The 19,931-nt window shown below is 48.4% G+C and overlaps 1 protein-coding gene across 5 annotated transcripts in view; it reads left to right on the top strand.

Annotated features, from left to right (window-relative positions):
* PRICKLE2 (prickle planar cell polarity protein 2) overlaps positions 1–17,488 on the top strand; it is a 109,211-nt gene extending 91,723 nt beyond the window's left edge. For all 5 annotated transcript variants that reach the window (XM_032120639.1, XM_032120643.1, XM_032120641.1 and 2 more), the window contains 3 exons: positions 1,148–1,334; positions 3,702–4,565; positions 14,838–17,488. In XM_032120639.1, the coding sequence (XP_031976530.1) occupies positions 1,148–1,334; positions 3,702–4,565; positions 14,838–15,706 (1,920 nt within the window). In that variant the 3' untranslated portion in view covers positions 15,707–17,488. The remainder of the gene's footprint in view (positions 1–1,147; positions 1,335–3,701; positions 4,566–14,837) is intronic.
* Positions 17,489–19,931: the final 2,443 nt, after the last annotated feature.

Genomic DNA, 19,931 nt, shown 5'->3' on the forward strand with positions numbered 1-19,931 from the left:
CTCAATTGTAAATCTCTGTTTAAAAGGCTGGTGAAGGAGATTGCTCAGGTTTTTAAAGTTATGAAAACCATAGTGTGGAAAACTGTATGCACTATAAAATACCACGTTCCATCTTTGCAAGCATGTAATAGTAAATATCCAAGGCTATATGCACTTAAAATATAAAGAGCATTGATGTATGTGTCCAATTAAATTTGTAGTGTTACCAGTAAAAAACAACCCCTAACCATTCGACTGGCTCTATTTCTTTGTGGCTTAGGCTGGGTAATTTTTTTTCATGTACTTTTTATCCCTGCAAATTTTCATTTAATTCTTTCATTCAGCTCCTTCAGCATGCTTTTTTCCCCCTAAAACATCAAGTGCTAATTGTGAGAAACAGTAATTCAGGGATAGGAGGATCTGCAGGGGAAAATTTTTGGTGTACCCTGTGCCAGGGTAGAGAAACAGGAAGCAGATCTAGGGCTGCTGGCTCCCTTGGCTTGGCTTTGGGAGTTGAGATAGGGTGGGATCTGCTGAGGACATTTTAGATGGCTGCTTCTCCAAGTCATCCTTAACAGTGCTCTGTGCCTCAGTTTCCCCACTGGTATAATGACTGCAATCACCTTTGTAAGCACCCAGGCTGGGGTAGCAGCAAGATGAGGAGCCAAGGTAGCTCCATCTTTTCTCCTCTCTAGAGAGCTGCCACTTCTCCTTGTGTTTTTGCTCATCCTTTGTGGTCAGGTCCCTGTTTCCGAGATGGGTAAATGTGTTCCAGTAAGCGGCTGCTCTGTTCTTCAGAAGTCCACCAGATCGATAGGTTGTATATAAGTTAGTTTATTATCCTGATCAACCTCTCCAGTTGATGGATGAGCTTATGAGCACATTACTGCAGCTCTGCCTTAACACTTTGTAGTCTGGGCACTAATGCACTTCTGAGGAATTTGCATTTTAATGGATTTTTCTAAGAAATGATGGGTGCCCCTGCCACAAACCAAACCATGGGAGTTTCCCATGCAGGACTGGGGAAGTTAGCTGTAAAATTTGGAGGTTGCATCAACAAAGGGGCACAGCTGCCATGCACTGGACTGGAGACACAAAGGTTGATGTCTGCATCCCAGGTTCCTTTTCTGACCAACTCTGCTCCACGCTTGTGTGTTTCTTCCCCCAGATCATTTTTGCCGACGAGTGCACTGAGGCCGAAGGGAGGCACTGGCACATGAAGCATTTCTGCTGTTTTGAGTGCGAGACAGTTCTGGGGGGGCAGCGCTACATCATGAAGGATGGGAGGCCCTACTGCTGCAGCTGCTTTGAGTCCCTGTACGCCGAGTACTGTGACACCTGCGCCCAGCACATCGGTATGTGCAGGAGGGCAGCGGGCACAGCGCTGCTGGGGAGCTTGCTGCTGACAAGAGCTGTTGCATTAAGTCCTTGACAACACTGTGGGGCTGCAGGCAGGACTATGCATGGCTGGGGCAACCAAATGTGCTTATGCCTCTCTCCTATCCCACCAAGGAGGTAACATGGTGATTTATTTGATTAAACCACTGTTTATCCCCCTTTTTGTAGTCAGAGAGGGGACAATTATCAGAGGGCAACCTCAGCAGCAATGGCAGCCAGTGAAAGCTTTCTCTGGCATAATAAAATTTCTCTGGCATGTTTTTTTTCCCTTTAAATCGCATTTTCCTGTAAGCAGCCTGGCTCTTCGACTCAGATTCTTCCCATCCAAGCTTGCCAAAGGATCACATGATTTGATGAGCTACTGACAGAAAAGATGCTTGTTCATTAGGCATCATTATTGTTTCTGAGCCTTTTTCAATCAATTTGCAGATAGATGTTCTCAGACAGAAATAAATAATGCATCAGGGTCAATTTATGTTTCTAGAACAGTGATTTAAAATGCGCTTCATTCAAGGGGCTAGCTGTCCGCAAGCTGGGTGGGCTGGGAAGCACCTTGCTACTCTCCCCAGCCCCCTTTGCCACTTGGCTGAGCACCGTGAACACACAGGCAGCCCTTCCTTTGTCCATAGAGGTGAGCTCACATGTTCAAATATTTCATGCGCTGCAGGGGAAAAAGAAAACAACCATTTTGCTCTTGTGCAGCAGCCAGATGGCACAGGGAGGGGAGACTCAGGGTTTAGGTGAAGCACTTGGAGGATGTGTCTGCTGTGACCTGCAGCACATCCTTTCCAAAAGCTCAGCTGCAGAACAGTGAAGAAGCAGCTGTTAATGCTTCTTGCATGGTCCCTTCCTTTGTGCTTCTCCCATCTGCTGTCCTTCACTCCAACTGGCCTGCTGGAGCCTGCTGACTGTTAGGTTTTCAGGGTAAAATGTCTGGTTTCGTGCATATTTGCACATTTCTAGCAAAGGAGGGACTGCAACCATTTTGCTTCAAGTCGCTCATAGTAGTGAACTGAGCACTGTGCCTACAAGCTACATAAATCATAAGAAGTAAGAAGTGATTCTTACATAAGAAGTAAGCATGTGATTAAGTCTTGTAAGGCTTGGGTTGGTGAGGATGAAGTAAAGAGGCTGCCTTCCTTCCTCTGCAAGATGGCTTTGGCAGTGGAAAAGGAGCTGGTAAAATCCCACCCACCATCTTGTCTCTCTTTTGCCCACAAGGGTAGCACTCCCATCTGTATAAAAGCATTTTGCTCACTATAAGGGGAGGAAAAAAACCGATTATACTAAACCTAATTTAGCCTGGAATAAAACAGACCATTAACATACTGTTCATTTATAAGTTACCTGGCAGCACTTGGCCCCACAGCGGGTGTGCAGGCACGTGCTGTGCACATGTGGGTGTGACACCCACCGTGCCAGCCAGCCCACACTGTGCACTGCAGTTTCTCAGGGAACGAGGGCAACAAGGGCTTTGGCCAGGAACAGCAGCTTGAACAAGAGTGCAAACGTTGTAATCGAAACCTCAGGAGCTTTGCTCACGGCTCTGACTGAGAGCACTGTGCAGATGTTGCTCCTTGAGGTTTGGCTGGCGGGGGACAGACTGACTGCATCAATTCCTTTACTGAACCCAAGGCGGACCTGGTGAAGCAACCCAGGAAATGTGGCTGGGTGCAAGGCAAGGGTGTGTGCTTGACCCCTGGGGCCAGCTCTTTCCATTCTCTTTTGGAGAAGCGGTCCCAGAAGCCAAAATAAAGTTAGGATGGGACCACAGTAGCAGCAAGGGACAGGGATGTCATCTGCTCTGTTACATACTTAACCAAGGCAGCACAAATTCCTCATTATGGTTTAGTTGGAGGCTTTTTTTTTTTTTTTTTCTAATAAGCAGCATATTACTTTTACTTCAAGGACTTTTTGGAGAACTTCTTGCATTCCTTTGCTTTATGATCGGAAATATCCCCATTTAATACAAAATAGCTTGAGGCATGGTTCTGCTGCCGTTCCCAACACTGAGTAACTCCCAAGCAAAGGCCTGGAATTAGAATTGGGAGGAATTAAAAATGGGATTAACTTCATGCATCAGAGAAACCCTGAAAAAGGGCTTTCAAGCGAGGCTGAGTGCACGTCACTCATAGGGGATCATAGAGTCATAGGATGGTTTGGGTTGGAAGGGACCTTAAAGGTAGTCTCATTCTAACTGCCCACCATCGACAGGGACACTTTCCACTAGACCAGGTTGCTCAAAAGCCCATCCAGCCTGACCTTGATGCAGGTTTTAAGTGCAGTGTTAGATGACCCTGACACTGTGTGTCTTCCCCCTCAAGGTATTGACCAGGGCCAGATGACATACGACGGCCAGCACTGGCACGCCACCGAGACCTGCTTTTGCTGCGCCCAGTGCAAGAAGTCACTGCTGGGACGGCCCTTCCTGCCCAAGCAGGGGCAGATCTTCTGCTCCAGGGCCTGCAGCATTGGTGATGACCCCAATGGCTCCGACTCCTCCGACTCAGCTTTCCAGAGCGCACGAGCCAAGGAATCCCGCCGCAGTGCCAAGATCGGCAAGAACAAGGCAAAGGGTGAGGAGGGGGCACGCAGCCCCTGCAACCAGCTGCAGGTCACCTCCAACCGTCTCTCTACCGACGTGGACCCGCTGTCCCTGCAGATGGATCTGCTGAGCCTGGCCAGCCAGACACCAAGCCTCAACAGGGACCACTTGTGGAGGAGCCGGGATGAGCTCTATCACTACGGGGGCAAAATGGAGCAAAGCCAGTCTCAAACCCCCTTGCAGCTTCTCAGCCAGTGCAACATAAGAACCTCCTATAACCCCACCCAGGTCCCAGGCTCACAGTCGGATTTATGGGCAAAACACTTCAGCAACCCAAAGAGGAGCTCTTCGCTGGCCATGAAGAGCCATGGTGGCAGCTTCATCCAGGACTGCAGAGAGGACTACTACTCAGGGAGGCTCCACTCACAGGAGAGCTACAGTGATATGTCCAACCAGAGCTTCCCAGAGACCAGAGGAAATCTCAAAGTCCCCAAGTATGAAGAGGAAGAGGAGGGTGGGATGCCAACGTCGCAGTGCCGCACCCGTCACCCCATCAATGCCCTCAAGTTCACAGAGGATCTGACGCCCACTGAGCAGACCCCCCGAGGCTCCATGGAGTCCCTCGCACTCTCCAATGCTACAGGTATGTCACCTCTGCTCCTGCCACCCTGAGACTACCCCAGCACACCCTCCATGCAAGTGAGTCCCTTGTGTTCCGGTGTCTTCCCAATGTCAGGGTGACCGACAACTTGGGGACCACCAAGTCTAACAGTTGTCTGCCTGGTCCCAACAAGCCTAACAGTTCCTCTCCATTTGCTTGCTTGTTTACCAAGTGCAGGGCTTTATAGATGGCTGGCCTTTCTGTTCAGCTCAGAACAAATGTTTTCAAGCTCTTTAATCCTCCCTTTTGTGAAGAGAGGGGGGAAAATCAAGGCCACCTGCTAACGCAGAGGCAGATTCCAGCCTTCAGCATTTGAAGGACTGCTGTCAGCTGTCCTTGCGGGCTAAAAGTATTTTTAAATGCTTTGAAATAGGCCCAGTTAACCCCTTTTGAATGTTACGCAGTCCTCAAGCACGTGACTAGTTAAAAGAAATTCCTCCCCCTCTATGCACACAGCTCTTTAATTCCTCTTCCCCAACCCCTTGGTAGAAACTGCAGGGAAAAGCCAGGCAAGATACTTGTCCCATCAGGCTGAGCCTGTTTCTCACAAGCACATCCCAGGGTCATATTTCTCAGTCCTCTCACCCCAGACATGTTTGGGTTTCACTCACGGCTGCGGGGATGGGTGTATGTGCACAGATGTGTCCGTGTGCAGCTCTGGTCCACAGCTGGCGCTGGGCAGGCTCCGTCCTTCCTGCAGCCTGCACTGCTTCACTCACCCACCACAGCTCCCAAGTCCCTCAGCGGAAAACTTCTCAGAAAAGAGAATACTGAGCCTGGTTTGCTCTCCAGAGAAACTGCTTTGCTTTTTTCTTTGTGGCTCCCCGGGCTTTTTTCTGTTCCAGACAAGCATTGCTTGGATTTGGGCAGGTCCTGCACTGAATGACTGCAAGATGGAGCCCTTCTGCCTTGTTGCTGGCAGGGAGTGGCCTGTGGGGTGTTTGTGCCTGGTCCTGAGGAACCCCCACAGGATGCTAGCAGTGAGTGGTGAGGATTGCCAAGCCCACAGAGAGCTGAGCCTCCCCTGAATCCCAGTTCTGGGCTCTGCCCCACCTGGATGGACAGGTTTGCTCTGCTACGCCTGTGCCTTTTCACCCGCACCCAGGGTTTGGTGTGTTTGTTTAGCAAAGCTGCCAGCCCTATGCCAAGATGTGAAATGATCTCTGTTTCAGCCAGGATCTCCCTATCCAGCAAGTGGAAAAATGGGAGCAGAGGAGAAGCTAATGAGCTGGGAAGGGTTTTGCTTAAACAGCCTCAGATATACACAAAGGAGAAATAGATGTGAAATGGCGAGGGAATCGGGAATTGCTCTCCAAAACAGGGTTTCCCTAAGCAAAGCTCCACATTTCGAAAGCCTCTTGTGTTCCTGAAAACTTGCGTTGTGTAAACCCCATCAGTACAAAGAGTCTTGAGCAACACCAAGCTTGGATGAGCAATCCCTAAGCAGTGGAGGGGTTGTTGCATGCTTTGGAGCTGAAGTGTAACATATTATTGGGGATATACGTCAAGACACAGAAAATGTGGCAAGGCCTTCATATCAAAGTGAAAATCATTCTGCCTTTCATTTTAGAAACCCCTTTTTAAAATGCTGGGAGGAAGACGTTCCAAAGGCATCCATCCTCCATATGGAGCCAGAGTCTGAATTTTCCTCAGGGGCAGTGACTGCCTTAATGGCTCGCTGCTTTCTGGAGCAGATGCTCAGCATGATGGGGCTTGCAGTGAGTGTTCACTGTTCCTCTGCAGAGTGAGGTGATAATATTTTTATTAATGCGTAAGGTTCTAATAATTTTCCTTGCTCTGGGAGCTGGCTCAGCTGAGCTAGGAGCAACAGGCAGCTCCCCCAGGGCTATGCCTGCAATTATGGAGGACACAATTATCATCCCATTTAATTGGCAGTGTTTTGAGGACAGGGAGATTTGGTGACCTGGATGAGGTCTGTGAGAGAGCAGGTTTTTGGGCAGGTGATGTCGGGGCACAGCACTCCACTGCCTGGCTTTTTCCCATCCCTGCACTCCCTGCTGTGGCTGAGCAAGCTCCCCACAGAGCAGCCCCCAAACACAGCCCAGGGGTCTGGCTCATCCCATGTCCTCCACCTTGCATCCTCCAGTTCTGCTTTGCTGAAGCTCCCAGGCATCCACATACAAAGTCCCTTTGAGCTGCACAGTTGCTCCACCTTATAAAGTGAAATAATTAACACTGCATCCATCTAAGGTTTTATGGCATCGCTGAAAACATTCTGCTTTTTATAGGGAGCTGACGGGCAAACAGTCCCTGACTTGGAGAACACATGTTAAAAGCTGGTACCTCCCTCGCAGCAGATTTTGCTGTGATGTTTTTATTACGACTTAACTACTAATCAGCCAGAGACAATCAGTAATGCAGGTAACTCAGGGCTGTGCAGCAGTAATCCCTGTCCTTTGGCCGGAAGGCTGCCTGCCGTGAGCAGATGTTGTTCCCTGTAATATTTCAGGGTCAGTCATTGTGTCAGCCATTTCGGGGTCAAGATCTACATGACCCCAATCTCCTGCAAAACCCCAGGTTTCTACCTTACCAAAAGGGCTCTGTTTAATCACTTTAAAGCCAATTCCTATGCGTTAGTAAAGAGGTGAGACACCGTGTTAATCCTGGGCATGTGCCCTTACAGTGCTGGGTTGTGCTCTGCTGTCACCATGGGCAGTAGTGCGCCAGAAGACACGCAAGTGGCAGAGGTGGCTGTGACCCTCCTTGTGCTCTGTGTTGAGGCTTGAATTAGGTGGGAGTGTCTCTGCTGCCCTGTGCTTTGCACTTGTGTAATTGCCACAAATGCTGATGGGATTTAAGCACATCCGCTGGCAAAGGGCAGTCTCCTGCGGGTGGAAGGCATCTCTCCTTCCCTTCCATGTCTCTATTTGAAAATCCCTGTTCTGCCATCAGCTGAAGGCTACAGCAGACTCCAATCTGCTACAGCTTCTTGGAGACTGTATCCTCCTGCACTACATGGCCATTAGATGGAGAAGCAAAAAGGAAACAGTATTTCTCAGCCTGTTTTCCAAGAGAGAGCTAATTTTTGCAGATTTTCTTTTATACTATCTTTTATATTGTGCTTCCTTTGTCTACTTTTGGGGGTTTTGGGTGTTTTGTTTTTTTTAATGGCAGTAACAAGAACAAAAAACAGTGGATCCTGTAGCAGTGTTTGCCTTGTAGCTAGCTCCCTGTATTAAGCAGCTGGGATGATGTTAAGACGGAATTTGTCCAAGAAGGTTTGCTCATGATAAAAAGCCTGATTCTACCAGGGGTTAATCACTTCCCAGAAGATACTCAGTCCATCAGCCCAGCTCCCTGTGTTTGTGTTTCTCTCCAGAAAGGTTTTGCAGTCACTGCATGTGCTTGGCAGTGGAATTAGAAATCAAGAGCTGATCTCTGCTGATTCCAAGCAGTTATTTCCACAAAATGACAGCTGGTCAAATGGCCCACTTAAGAAAGTACCTGCAAGCTAAATGTTGTTCTCTAGGAACAATGTCTTTGTGTGCTGCTTGCAGAGAGCAGGAGCCCTCTGGAGGTAGAAGTCACTTTGAATGGTGACACTGCTGTATGCAAAAAGAGAAACAGATTTTAAGGATTCCTTGAGAAAATGAGTTTGGGTGAGGGGAGCATCTGTCACAGGCATAAATCCAGTTTAAAAATATGTTAAAGTGGTGCTGTTACAGGGTGGAATGTGATTTCACTTGTATGGTACACACTGCTCCTGTCATCTGTGTTGTGCGATGCCCAGAGACCCCAAATAGTTTGTTTTTCCAGAACTAGACAACAACTGTTGATATACCCAGAAAGTGGAGAGAACAGGGCTGATCCCTGCATGTTTGAGCTGCAGTGACCTGACAGCATCATCTGTCTCCAGTCCCTTTTCTTCCTCTGCCTGCAGAGGAGCTAAAAGCTGCAGGGCAGGTGAGGGTAAGAACAAGCCCTGACTAAGGGCCCAGGTTGTATTTTCTGGAGAGACATTAATTAACCCAGCCTCTCCTGCACTGGGAGCTTGGGAGCAGCTCCTGAACACCCTCAGGGATGGCAGTGAGGGGTCTGGATTCTGATCTCCCTTCCCGTGTCCTCAGTAGCACTGCATCCCATGGGTGCTCCTCTCTCCCCTGGGCTGGAGAGGGCAGCTGCCTTGAGTGCTCCAGCTGAGTTATGCAATCCAGAAAATGACACATTGGCTGTTCTGAGTTTTCCTATGAAAAAAGGAGGCTCCCAGCTCTCCACCATATTCTTATCACTCTCTTTCCTCCAAACTGCTTCCAAGTTGGAAGATGAGATCCCTGGGAGAAATTCTTGAAATTTTGAGGCACAGGTATAACATTCCCTAATTCAAGCCAGATAATTTCAAAACCAATGTGAAGATAAAGGTTTTCCACCCCAAAGGCCCAGTGCAAAACCACCATAAAACTGTCAAGAACATTTCTTCTCTCCCTCACTTGCCTTTTGCCACTCAACAGTGGGAGGTTTCGTGTGCCTGCTGCAGAGGCCAACCTCCTGCCTGTCTTCAACCCTTCAGTGTCACACATGTGACATGTGTGGGTCTGCAGAGCATGTGGGGTAATGCAAACCGAGGGAGAACCGAAATGGACTTCTGGAAGGAGATGTTATTGGGGGAAGCAATAGCACATCATCTGCAACATGGCTTGTTGGCCATCAGCTGGGGAGGGTGCAGGAGATGGGACTGCTGATAAAGGAGCTATAGGAGGGGCTTCTAGGTTAAAATACAACCCTTTTCCCAGCAGCACCCACATAGGGACTTCTTTTCACCAAGCTGGAAGGGACTAATTGGGTGGGAAATACCCAATGACATCTATGAGTTGCACATGGGGACACCATGGAAGGCTGGTGGGACTGTGACCCACTTGCTGGGGGCTCTGCCTTCCCCCAAATTGTTTACTTACCATGATTTCCAGTTACATAAAGGTTCTGCTTTATTTCTGCACGCCCTGAGGTTGCTCAGAAGTGAGATGGGGCTGGGCTTTAAACAAAGCTCTGTGCAGGCTGTTTCTCCTTAAATTTCTTTTTAGTTCTAGGAACTGACCTTGAAATAAACCCTGTTTGAGGGGTGGTGAGGATGCCTGATACTGTGTGAGAGAGAAGACTGTGGCACAGGGGGCCGGACACAAGAGATGCCATGCTGTCCCCTCCTATGCATCTATAGCTGCATTTAAACACTGGCTGTCAGGGCTGGGTGCTAGGTTTTGGTGCTGGCAGGCACCTCTGTGGGGCTCTGTGGTGAGAGCTGTGATGCACAGGTGTGTGTGTCCGCTGTGATAAATGTAAAGGCAAGAAGCAAGTGTCAGCACAGCCTTGTTTGTTTGCAATATCCTATGTCAGGATATTCTGCATTCCGTGGGTGATGCTCTCCTGCAGTGGGATGCTGGCTCACCCCATGTTAGCACAGCTTCATGGGGAGTTTGATTTATTGGGGGCTGGGAGCTGCTTCCCCTCACGGGGGGCTCCATTCCCAGCCTCACACCCAGCCCACGTGCTCTCTGCAGCCTCTCTGATGTCATTTGCCAAGTGCTTTAATAATTCATAATTAATGCAACTTGCAGCCCTTGTTTAGCAAAGCACACAATGGGATTTAAGTGCCTCTGAGTGCTTTGTTGTGGCAAGGTTGTAGAGGTGATGCTCACGAGGGGTATCTTTGTGCTGTTACTTTGCTTATTTGGGTGTTATTTCCCATGGCAGTGCTTATGGGATAAACATGGTTCTCAGTAGAGGTGGGGAAGGACTTCAGAGGGTATGGTACAATGTGTTCTTAGCGAACCTGAATGTTAATGAGACACCTGCTTGGTTTTCTCAGCACTGCAGCTAGCTCCAGTTCTATATCGAGCACCCACAGCCAAGCTGCAGCTTTCCCTTGTGCTCATTGGAAAAGCATGTGTTTCCATGGCTCCAGGGTGAAATATTGAGCCTGGCAGCCCCATGCAGTGGAGAGCAGTGGCAGAAAAATCTGCTGTGTCTACGTGTGCTGCAGTGTTGGCACCAGTCTGGCTCCAGGACAGCCACTGGCTGAAGCACCATGCCAGAGGCAGCAGTGACATCTCTTCCAGTGCATGAGTCTCTGGAGCAGCCAACAATGGATGTGTCTCAGAGCATTGTGCAGAAGTAAATTTTGGTGGGATGAGCACATTATCCCTGGGTTTGCACCCTTGGAATGGTCTTTGTGATGTGGTAACAACCATCCCACACCATGGGCCAGAGTAGGGCTCCTGCTCCCTTGGATGGCCTTGGGAAACAGGTTCTCAGATTTCTTAGTTAGGAGAAAGTCAGGACTGCATGGTGGGGTCTCACCATGTGTGCTCTTCCAGACTGAGGCTCTCTTGGGTTATTAGTTGTGTTCCCAGATGAAGCACTTCATTAAGAGGGAGCTGCAACAGCTGTACATAAATACTGGTAGCTCAAGAAGATGGGGCCTCATGGATAGGTGTAGCTCTGGAATGGCAAATGACCTCAAGAGACAAGGGTTGGTGCCACTTTCACCCCATCCAGGGCAGTGTTGGGACCAGGAATCTGGAGACACCCTGCATGTGCATGGGTACCCACTGCCTTTGGGTGCCAAGGAAATCCTCCAGCACCAGAGCCTGCCCCAGTCACCTTCTGCTGTGATGACACAGGAAGAGTTTTCTTCTGAAACTTTCCTTGCAGGAGTCAGCAGACCTGGAGAATAATGTGTTCCCTCCTCTTTGCAAGCATTTTTTTCTGCATTTGAGGGTTGTTACTATATCCCATTCAGCCTTCTCTCCTCTAGACTAAACAACCTCTGCTCTTTCAAACTTCATTCCCAGGTTACGTTTTCTAGATGAAATTTTTTTAGACAAATGGTTATTGCTATCTCCTGATCTCACTGAGGTCAGACTGGAACACTCCTGGCTTGTTCCCACTATGCCTCCTGAGGTCTTGTGGCTCCATAGGGAGGGACATTTAGAGACCTTAGACTAATCTGGGCCTAGCCCCACTCACGATGCCGTGGCATAAATGTAAAATTCAGCTGGGAAACACTTTTGTGTTCTGCAAGGATTGTAGATTGCATCCTGGACCTGGAACCTGCTGTGGGCACCATAATAAAACCCATGCAGAGCTCAGCTGGAAAAGCACAGCTTTGCTCCTGAGTGAGTGGAATAAATCCTTCACTGTCACCATGAGCAGGTAAAATGAAGTTTCCCTCTCCCAGCCACACAGCTTGCTGGGTCACTTCCAAGTGTGGCTCCCAAAAAAAAGGCTTGTGCATGTGCAGCCTGCCCAGTCTACCTAGGAAGACACGTTTTACCCCTCAGCATGGAGCCTTTTCCACTCTGTCATACGGAGAAATGAAGCCATTGGATGTTGGAGTGGCTTTACATCAGCCTCCTGAGCATGGGCTCCATCACACCCCAAGTTCTGTGTGCTGGCAATGGTGATGGACATATTCAGTGCTGGATTCCTCTTACAATCAGCATTTTCCCAGCGAATCAAGATCTTAGAATGTTTGTGCTTAATTATAATCAAGCTGTCTGAATGATCAGCCAGAAACATCCCCTGGACTGATTAAACCTCGCACTCCAAGCATGAGCCATTCACATGGTCACAGAACCCTTGTCTGAACTCACTGCCCTGTGCTGACTTCCAAGGGGAAAAGACTAAAGCACTCATGGGTGTCTGGTGGAAGTATGTGAGGGACTGGAGACCCCTGTCCTGCACAAACTAAACCAGTGAAGCTCTGGCTCTGCCCTTCCCGATCCAGAGCACCTCACTTATCACAACTTGCTTCCCTCCAGGTTGTCCTGCTTGATCTTGGCAACATCATTCTGCCTGTGATATGAAGGATGCAGATGTGTCTTGTTTAATTGAAAACACTGTATCACTCTTGCCATGTCTCCAGAGCCTGTGCCTAGACACTTTTTTATTCTTGCTGGATGCAGGACCACAGAAGGGAGATGGCTGTGAGGGGCAGCTGAGACCTGTGGGTACTATCTGATATGGCTGGCGCTGGGAGCAAAGCACCAGCTCAGCCCACATCCCTGTGAGTGGGACAAGGTCAGCCCCTTTTTAATGATGTTGCCAAAATCAATCTGTTGATGTCACAGAAGCATCCTGTGGTGTTGGAGCTGTATTTCTGCACAGCACTGCTGTTGCTCGTTCTTTTTGCTGAGCTGCACCGGCTCCCTTAATGAAGGGCTGCATAAATATCACTGAGGGCTCATTTTCCTTGGTGTCAGCTATTGTCTGACAGATCTGATTAAGGCCACATTGGACTGTCAACAGCCATGATTCTCATTGTGATCAGCTCTGCCAGCAGTCCCACTGTTGCTCTGGCTTTTCAGGAAGTCTTTGCGCATGTTACCGAGTTGCTCTTCCCCCCCCAGGGGCTGCTGGGCTCCTCCACAGTGGCACAGGAGGGACATGGGGAGCAGCACCTGATGTGGCAAATGCCTTCACTGGGTTCACAGGCAGAAGATAGCAGCTCCAGCAAGGAGGAGAAACACAATGGGAGTGTGGAGCGTGGGTGGGCAGGTCTTCAGAGGGGACAGGAAGTCCGTCCAGGGCTTTTTCCAAAGGGCAGTGGGCAGTGTTGGGCTTGGTTACTCAAAATCAGTGTGACTTAGGGAGGAGAAAAGAAAGCATAAAGTTGACTTGAAAAGTGTGTCCTTTTTGAAACAAAACATGGCTTTTCCTTCTGTCAGCCTCTCCTTCTTCCTGTGGTGTTCAGGGATCACCTTCACTTTACCTTCCTCTGCAATCATAAACTTCAGAAACACCCCTATTAACAGCAGAAAAGCAAAGGAGCTGGGACTCAGGGAACAAAACCAAACCAGGTGAGGGCCAGTAGTGGCTAAAGCTCTCCAGGTGCCACCAAGGGCAGGGTTTGGAAAACCTTGCCCAGCTTTGCAGGATCTGTTGATCTTTTTAATGCTGAGCCCAAGAAAACTCTGAAGCAGCTCATGAATAGGGTTAGTGACAGCAACCCTTGTTCTTGCTCAGGTTTAGCAGCAACAGCTAATGCCAAAAAGCAGCTGAGCTCTTGATGAAATGCAAGCAGCTTTTGTTGAGGGAAAAAGGGCTTTATTCTTGAACTGTGGGCTGGGTTGTTATTTTTTATAATTAATTTACAAAGTCATAAATTCTCGGTGATTGCATAAAGTCTATGCGTCATTTTGGAAATTCTGCTGATGGTGCACAGCTCTCTGTGTTGGGTCTGCAGCGGGGTGTTGTCGGAGAGGGACAGGGAGAAGGGTGCCAAAGCAAACACTCTGCATTTGATTTGGGATGAAACAGATTTCCTTTGAAATAACTTGCAAAACGTCTTGTCCTGAGCTTGCCAGTTGTCAAGCCAACAGGGAGATAGAAAACAATCAGGAAACACCCATAAAACAAGCCAAGGACTAGGGCACTGTGGAGTGCACTGAGTTTCTTGTTGACAGGTAGGTGCTGAGCAAACACCTCACTTCTTCCTTGCTGCCAGGTGAAGGCTTCCTGGGCTGAAGGAAAGCATTTTACAGGAGCTCAGGGCTTGTCAGCACACTGGAGAGATCCAATGGGTCACCTTCCCAAGCAAGGCAGCCCATCAAGCTGGAGCTCATGTTTCTAGCTCCTGCCCATGCACAACTCCCTGGATATCTGCAGGGATAGTCTGACCCTCGCACTGTCCTGCTGCTCACAGGGAGCTCCAGCAGACCCTCTGGTGCTTGGGCATTTCCTTGCTTCTGGGGAAACCCAACTGTAACTTCAGTCTCTCCACAGGTGTCATTCAGGGGACCTGTAAAGTGCAGCATAGTGACAACCCTGAATTAAGTCAGCGGCCCTGTTTTCATCTGCCCCTGATATTGTTTTGTCCTCCAAAATGTGTTGTCATTGCAGAAGCTGTGGGGGCTGGATCATGGCACCCTAGTTAGCTCAGCATGCAGGAGGCCTCAGGTTACCTCTGATGCATGATTTCTCCCTGGCGTTGCTGGTTATTCCTATCAAGTCGCAGACAGTGTAGACATACGGGAAAGGAAGTCGTGAAAAGCAGCTTGGAGTCCAACTCAAAACACCTTAAATTGGTGTGATTTCCCCAAAGGAGGAACTGCCTGCTCTTTAAAAAAAAATATAAGTCCTCCTCTTAAAAAGGGCTCTTCAGGACAGGATCATACCACTGAGTTACTTTTTAAAGCAAAAGTCTTGGGCCAAAACCAGCCTCCACCCTGCATCTCTGCTGACAGAAAATTCTCTTTCTTAACTTCTTTTTTTTTTTCCCTTTGCCCTTTTCCTGCAAAGGCCTCTCAGCAGATGGTGGAGCCAAGCGCCAGGAGCACCTCTCCAGGTTCTCCATGCCTGACCTGAGCAAAGACTCGGGCATGAACATCTCAGAGAAAATGAGCAACATGGGCACCCTGAACTCCTCCATGCAGTTCCGCAGCGCTGAGTCCGTGCGCAGCCTGCTGTCGGTGCAGCAGTACCAGGACACAGAGCCCACCCTGCACGACCTCGCCAGCCCCCTCGGCTATCGAGAGCGGCCGTCACACGGACGGATGCACCAGAGCTTTGACTATGGCAGCGGGGTGCCCGGGGGCAAGCTGGAGGCACAGGAGATCCCAAGGCACACACCCATGAGCGAGCGCATGCGCCGGAGAACCACTCTCCGGGATGACGACCAGCACTATCGCCTGCACCGGCCCCGGCGGTCCCGGCGGTCCCGCTCGGACAACGCCCTGCACCTGGCCAGTGAGCAGTGCTACCGCCTGAAGGAGAGACCTTTGCTCCGAGCCAGGGACGACTACGACCCGTTCATGCACCAGAGGAGCTGCAGGGAGACAGTGGAGCAGGGTCCCCGCAGGGATGTCTACGGCCACTGTCCCCGGACGGTGTCAGATCTTGCCTTGCAGAACCACTTGGGTGAGAGATGGGGGCCCTACTTCACCGAATACGACTGGTGCTCCACCTGCTCCTCCTCTTCAGAGTCTGACAATGAGGGCTATTTCCTCGGGGAGCCGATTCCGCAGCCTGCCCGCCTCCGGTATGTGACCAGCGAGGAGCTGCTGCACAAGTACGGCTCATACAGCATGCCCAAGTCTTCCACGGTGGGGGCCAGAGGACAATTGCACAGCCGGAAAAGACAGAAGAGCAAGAACTGTATCATATCCTAATGGCATCCTTGCCAGGCACCTTGGGAGAATGTAAATTAATTCACAATCTTGCACTGTTTTAGATCGTGTAAGTGCTTTTATTGTAAGAAAAAAAAGGCCCGAAGAGTAGGGATTTATAAAAGGTTGTAGACTGGCTAGTATAAATAGTCATAATCCTGGGCATGGTGAATATATTTTGCACATATTACTTTGGAGATACTAATTTTAAAAGTTCACTTTAGCCTGTAATATTTACCTAGTAGTTTCTCTTCCTTCTCCCAAATACCGCCACCCCATTGAGCTCTGTTTGTCTGTACATTTTGGTTGCCACTGTTGACTCTCAGCATCAGTTTGCTGGTTGCTTTTGCTTTCCACCATGATTTTGTTTTCCATTAGCCATGTTGGTAGGTGATTTGTCTCTTGGACAGTGTGGGAGCCTAAGTTATTTCCACAATTGTTGTAAATGCGATGTAAATGAGAGTTTGGAGAAAATATTTTTATATTTTGTAATATCAGAGGAATTTCTATATCCTAAGAGTCACTGGGAAAATGCATGCATGTTCAGAATTGTTTTCAGTCAGAGCTAACCAAACAGTGCTTTGGACACCCTTTCCATTTCATCATCAAACGCCTTAATTATTCAGTGAGAGTTTGCGTTTTCATTGGTTTTGAGGTTTTTTTTTGTTTTAACATTGTTTTGGTTTTTTTGGTTTTTCCTGTTCATTTGTTTTGATCCTGGTCAATAAACAGAACATTTTCTGATTCATTAAATCTTGATGAGGCCTCGGTGGCATTTTGAAGCCTGTGATTTGCAGGTACACTCCATCAGTCAGATACAGGAACCCTGACAAAAGCTGCAAAAGGGACTTTTTAAAAATTATAATTATTATTATTATTACCATTACATAGGAAAGAACAGAACTACCAAATGTCTGCAACATTGTAAATTACCAAAGCCAGAGAAGGAATTTCACGCCTCTGTAGAGAATGCTGAAGTTACTAAACATTGAACTATTATTTGGAGTAAATAAAGTGTAAATGGTGCAATTGTGTGATGTCAGCATGATGTTGTTTTGAATATAGACTTGTTTTATGGTGCTCTAGTCTCCTGGGTTATGTTGACTGCTGTTCATTACCAAGTGGAAGTCTCAGTATTGCCTCTTGCCTAACACATATGAGAACACCTGCAAACTGCTCCCCATGGGCCCCTCCTGCCCTGCAAGATGCCCTTGCTCCTCAGGGGCTGTTTGTGGCCAGGGCTTGTCCCCTGGGGGGCCAGGACAGCCCCTCGCTGTGGCAGAGGGCCCCTACATAGGGCTCAGCTGTGTTGTATTATGGTGGAATGTGAGTTTGTTCTCTTGTGTGCTTTAATCCATTAGGGTTCTGCCATCCCAGCTGCAAGCCAAGGCCAGGTTGTCTCAGTGCTTCCCAGAAAGGAGCAAGTTTGCAAAAGAGGCTCTTGGCACCCAAAGCACCTGAGGGGCTTAAGATAAGGCTGGGCTTTGAGCCACAGGAGGGCTGAGAGCTTAACCAGCTGCATTGCCCTTGCCCCATGTGCTGCTGGCACCTCAGGGTGTCCCTGCACCTTGAGGCCAGCCCCTCCCTACACCCTGGGAATGTGGATCCTGGTGCAGGGATGGCCCTGGCAGCCTTGGGCACACACAGGGACACCTCCATGCCTCCTCAAAGCAGCAGAAAAATCTGGAAGATGGATGTCTCCATACCACAGACTATTGCTAGGAATTTTTTGTTGTTTGTAAAGGACAATGTGATAATTATTATTCCTTTAAAAAGAAAAAAAAAGAAATGATACTTAAATATATTTTAAAAAAAAATGTTTTTTCCAGTTGGAATAAATGGAAGTATTCATCCAAAGGGAAGAGTCTCGTGTATGTTTTTTGCTCTTAAGGAGTGTTGGTAAATTGTGAGTAGAAAATTTGATTTTCACTGAGCTAGTCTTGCAATAAAAGCACAAGAACCAGCTCAGCTCCATCCTTGACATGGTTTTGGTGGGCAGGGAAAGCTGGTGGAAGAACATCTCCTGCACACCACACACCTTCCCCAGGGCTGGTGACCTGGTGTGGTACCCCCTGGACCCATTATTTGTTGTTTAAAAAGCCACATCATAGATTCATTAGGGTTGGAAAAAATCTCTAAAGTCATTGAGCAAGAGCAACCCAACACCACCATGCTCACCACTAAAGGATATCCCCAAGAGCCACATCCTCACAGCTTTTGAACATTTCCAGGTTGTCTTCAAATCTTCACCTGGTAATAGCCAGCACAGCTCAACTGAAATCCCTGCTGGGCCTCTGGCATGCTGGGGGAGACTATTAACCTGAAATTGTAAGTAACAGCCTTTCCTTAGAAGTTCACAGATTTTTCCATGTTTTCTAAAATAGACCTGCCAAGCTGGATAGGGGTATTGCTTACAGCAACAAGTATGACACTGTAACTACAAGTTATTATATAATTGGAAGTTAATATGTACCACTTAATTCATTGTCAGTGATTAAAAGCACAATGAATGTTGTCTGTACAGCTGAGCTGCTCTTGTGCAGCAGGAGCTTGGATTGTTCAGCAAATGATAAAAAACTAATCCCCAGCCTTTCCCTTTTTCCTGCTTGCTGCCTCTCCCCAGGGCTAACAAAACAAGTTTAGAGACTCCTTGCAGCAGAATTGCAGCACTCTGCACATGCAATTTTATACTGAAATCCCGGGCACAGTGCCTCTGTTCATATGATCATTTTTGCTGCTGGAAGCAACTCTTCAAAATTTGGTTCTCACTGCAGAGCATCTCTGCATCCCTGCAATGACTGATGTACACCCCAGCTTTAATGCAGCAATGGAATTAGAACAGATGGGCAACAAATGGGTGAGAAAAGAGTCTGTCGGGTGATGCTCTGCTGGACCCTTCACCAGCACCACAGAAAGGTGTCAGATCACATTTTCTAAGAAAGAGTTCGTACAAATTTCAGCAGTAAATGCAAATGCAGCTTCCAAAGCCTTTTGATTTTTCATAGGGGCTCCAGAAGTCCGGTACACTTTGAGGCATATGATTGTAGAAAAAGAGATCTTTTTCTGCTTAGCCCAGTTGGAGTATGATTAACCATTTCTGACATACCCACTGAGCTTGAGGGATGGAGCTACAAGTCTGTAAAATCTTGCTCCATTGCCATCTGGCCCTGCTGGTTCCCCTCTCTGTGCGTGCTGCTCATGGAAGCAGGGGACATGTGCTGACGTTTCCTTTTGTGTCTCCAGAACTGAGTGAAGGTGACACTGAGTGAGCTTTACTGAGTGGAGACACGATGTTAGTTAGTCCCAGTCTCCCTGGGGTCACCTGCAGTTTCCCTGGCTTGGCCAAGTGGGCTTCCCCAGACAGCTGTGCTGCCAGGGCCAGCCTGGCACACTGTCACTTACAAAAATAATTAAATCTGACCAGGTCTATTGCTACCACAATTTTCTTCTGTAAAATATGTCTTTTTTTCCCCCCTTTATTCTCCAAAAAGTCCTTGGCAAAATCCACCCCGTGTTACCACTGTATTGGGCTGGTGTTAACCTCCATTGCAAAGCCAAGGTTTGCACCACACACTTGGCCATGACTCATGTGATAGTAGGAGCACAGCATCTTTCACGTCCATGTTCCCCAGCAGACATGGGGGCACTCCCTAAGGTCCCTGCAACACCTGAGACACCCCAGCATGACAACATGTTGGCCCAAAAGCCACTAGGGCTATGCAGGGAAGCTTCCAGCACACTAAGGCTTGTTTTTCAGGAAGCCAAAAGCCACAGAGTCTTGAACCTGGCAGATACATCATGAGATGAACAAAGCCTCTGCAGAAAGATGCAGTGATCAGAAATGTAAAGTTAGAAATATTCAGCAGCACCTTGTCTGGAAATTATCATCCACAGATAATCCCACATTTGCTAGAGGCCCAAGTGGCTCTGGTACAGCCCAAAGCCCTCAGTGGCTTTGAAAAGCCAGTTGCTGATGAAGGGAGGGACAGCATCGCTGAGTGGTGAGTTAATTAATTACATCAGTTTGACAAAGACTGAGTGCTCCTAAGAAACAGGCACACATTTACCCTCACAATTTAATACCCCAAAAATCCATGCCTGTGCAGTATGGGGCTGGCAGCACCCTCCTGGCTGGGGCTGGGTGCCCCCTCCCCAGCTCTCAGCTATCTGGTCTCCTGGGCTTTGAACTGCCCTGTTACCTAATGAACTTTGCTCTTTCAGGCTAAAA

Source organism: Corvus moneduloides, chromosome 11 (genome assembly GCF_009650955.1).
Source record: "Corvus moneduloides isolate bCorMon1 chromosome 11, bCorMon1.pri, whole genome shotgun sequence".
Lineage (NCBI taxonomy): Eukaryota > Metazoa > Chordata > Aves > Passeriformes > Corvidae > Corvus > Corvus moneduloides.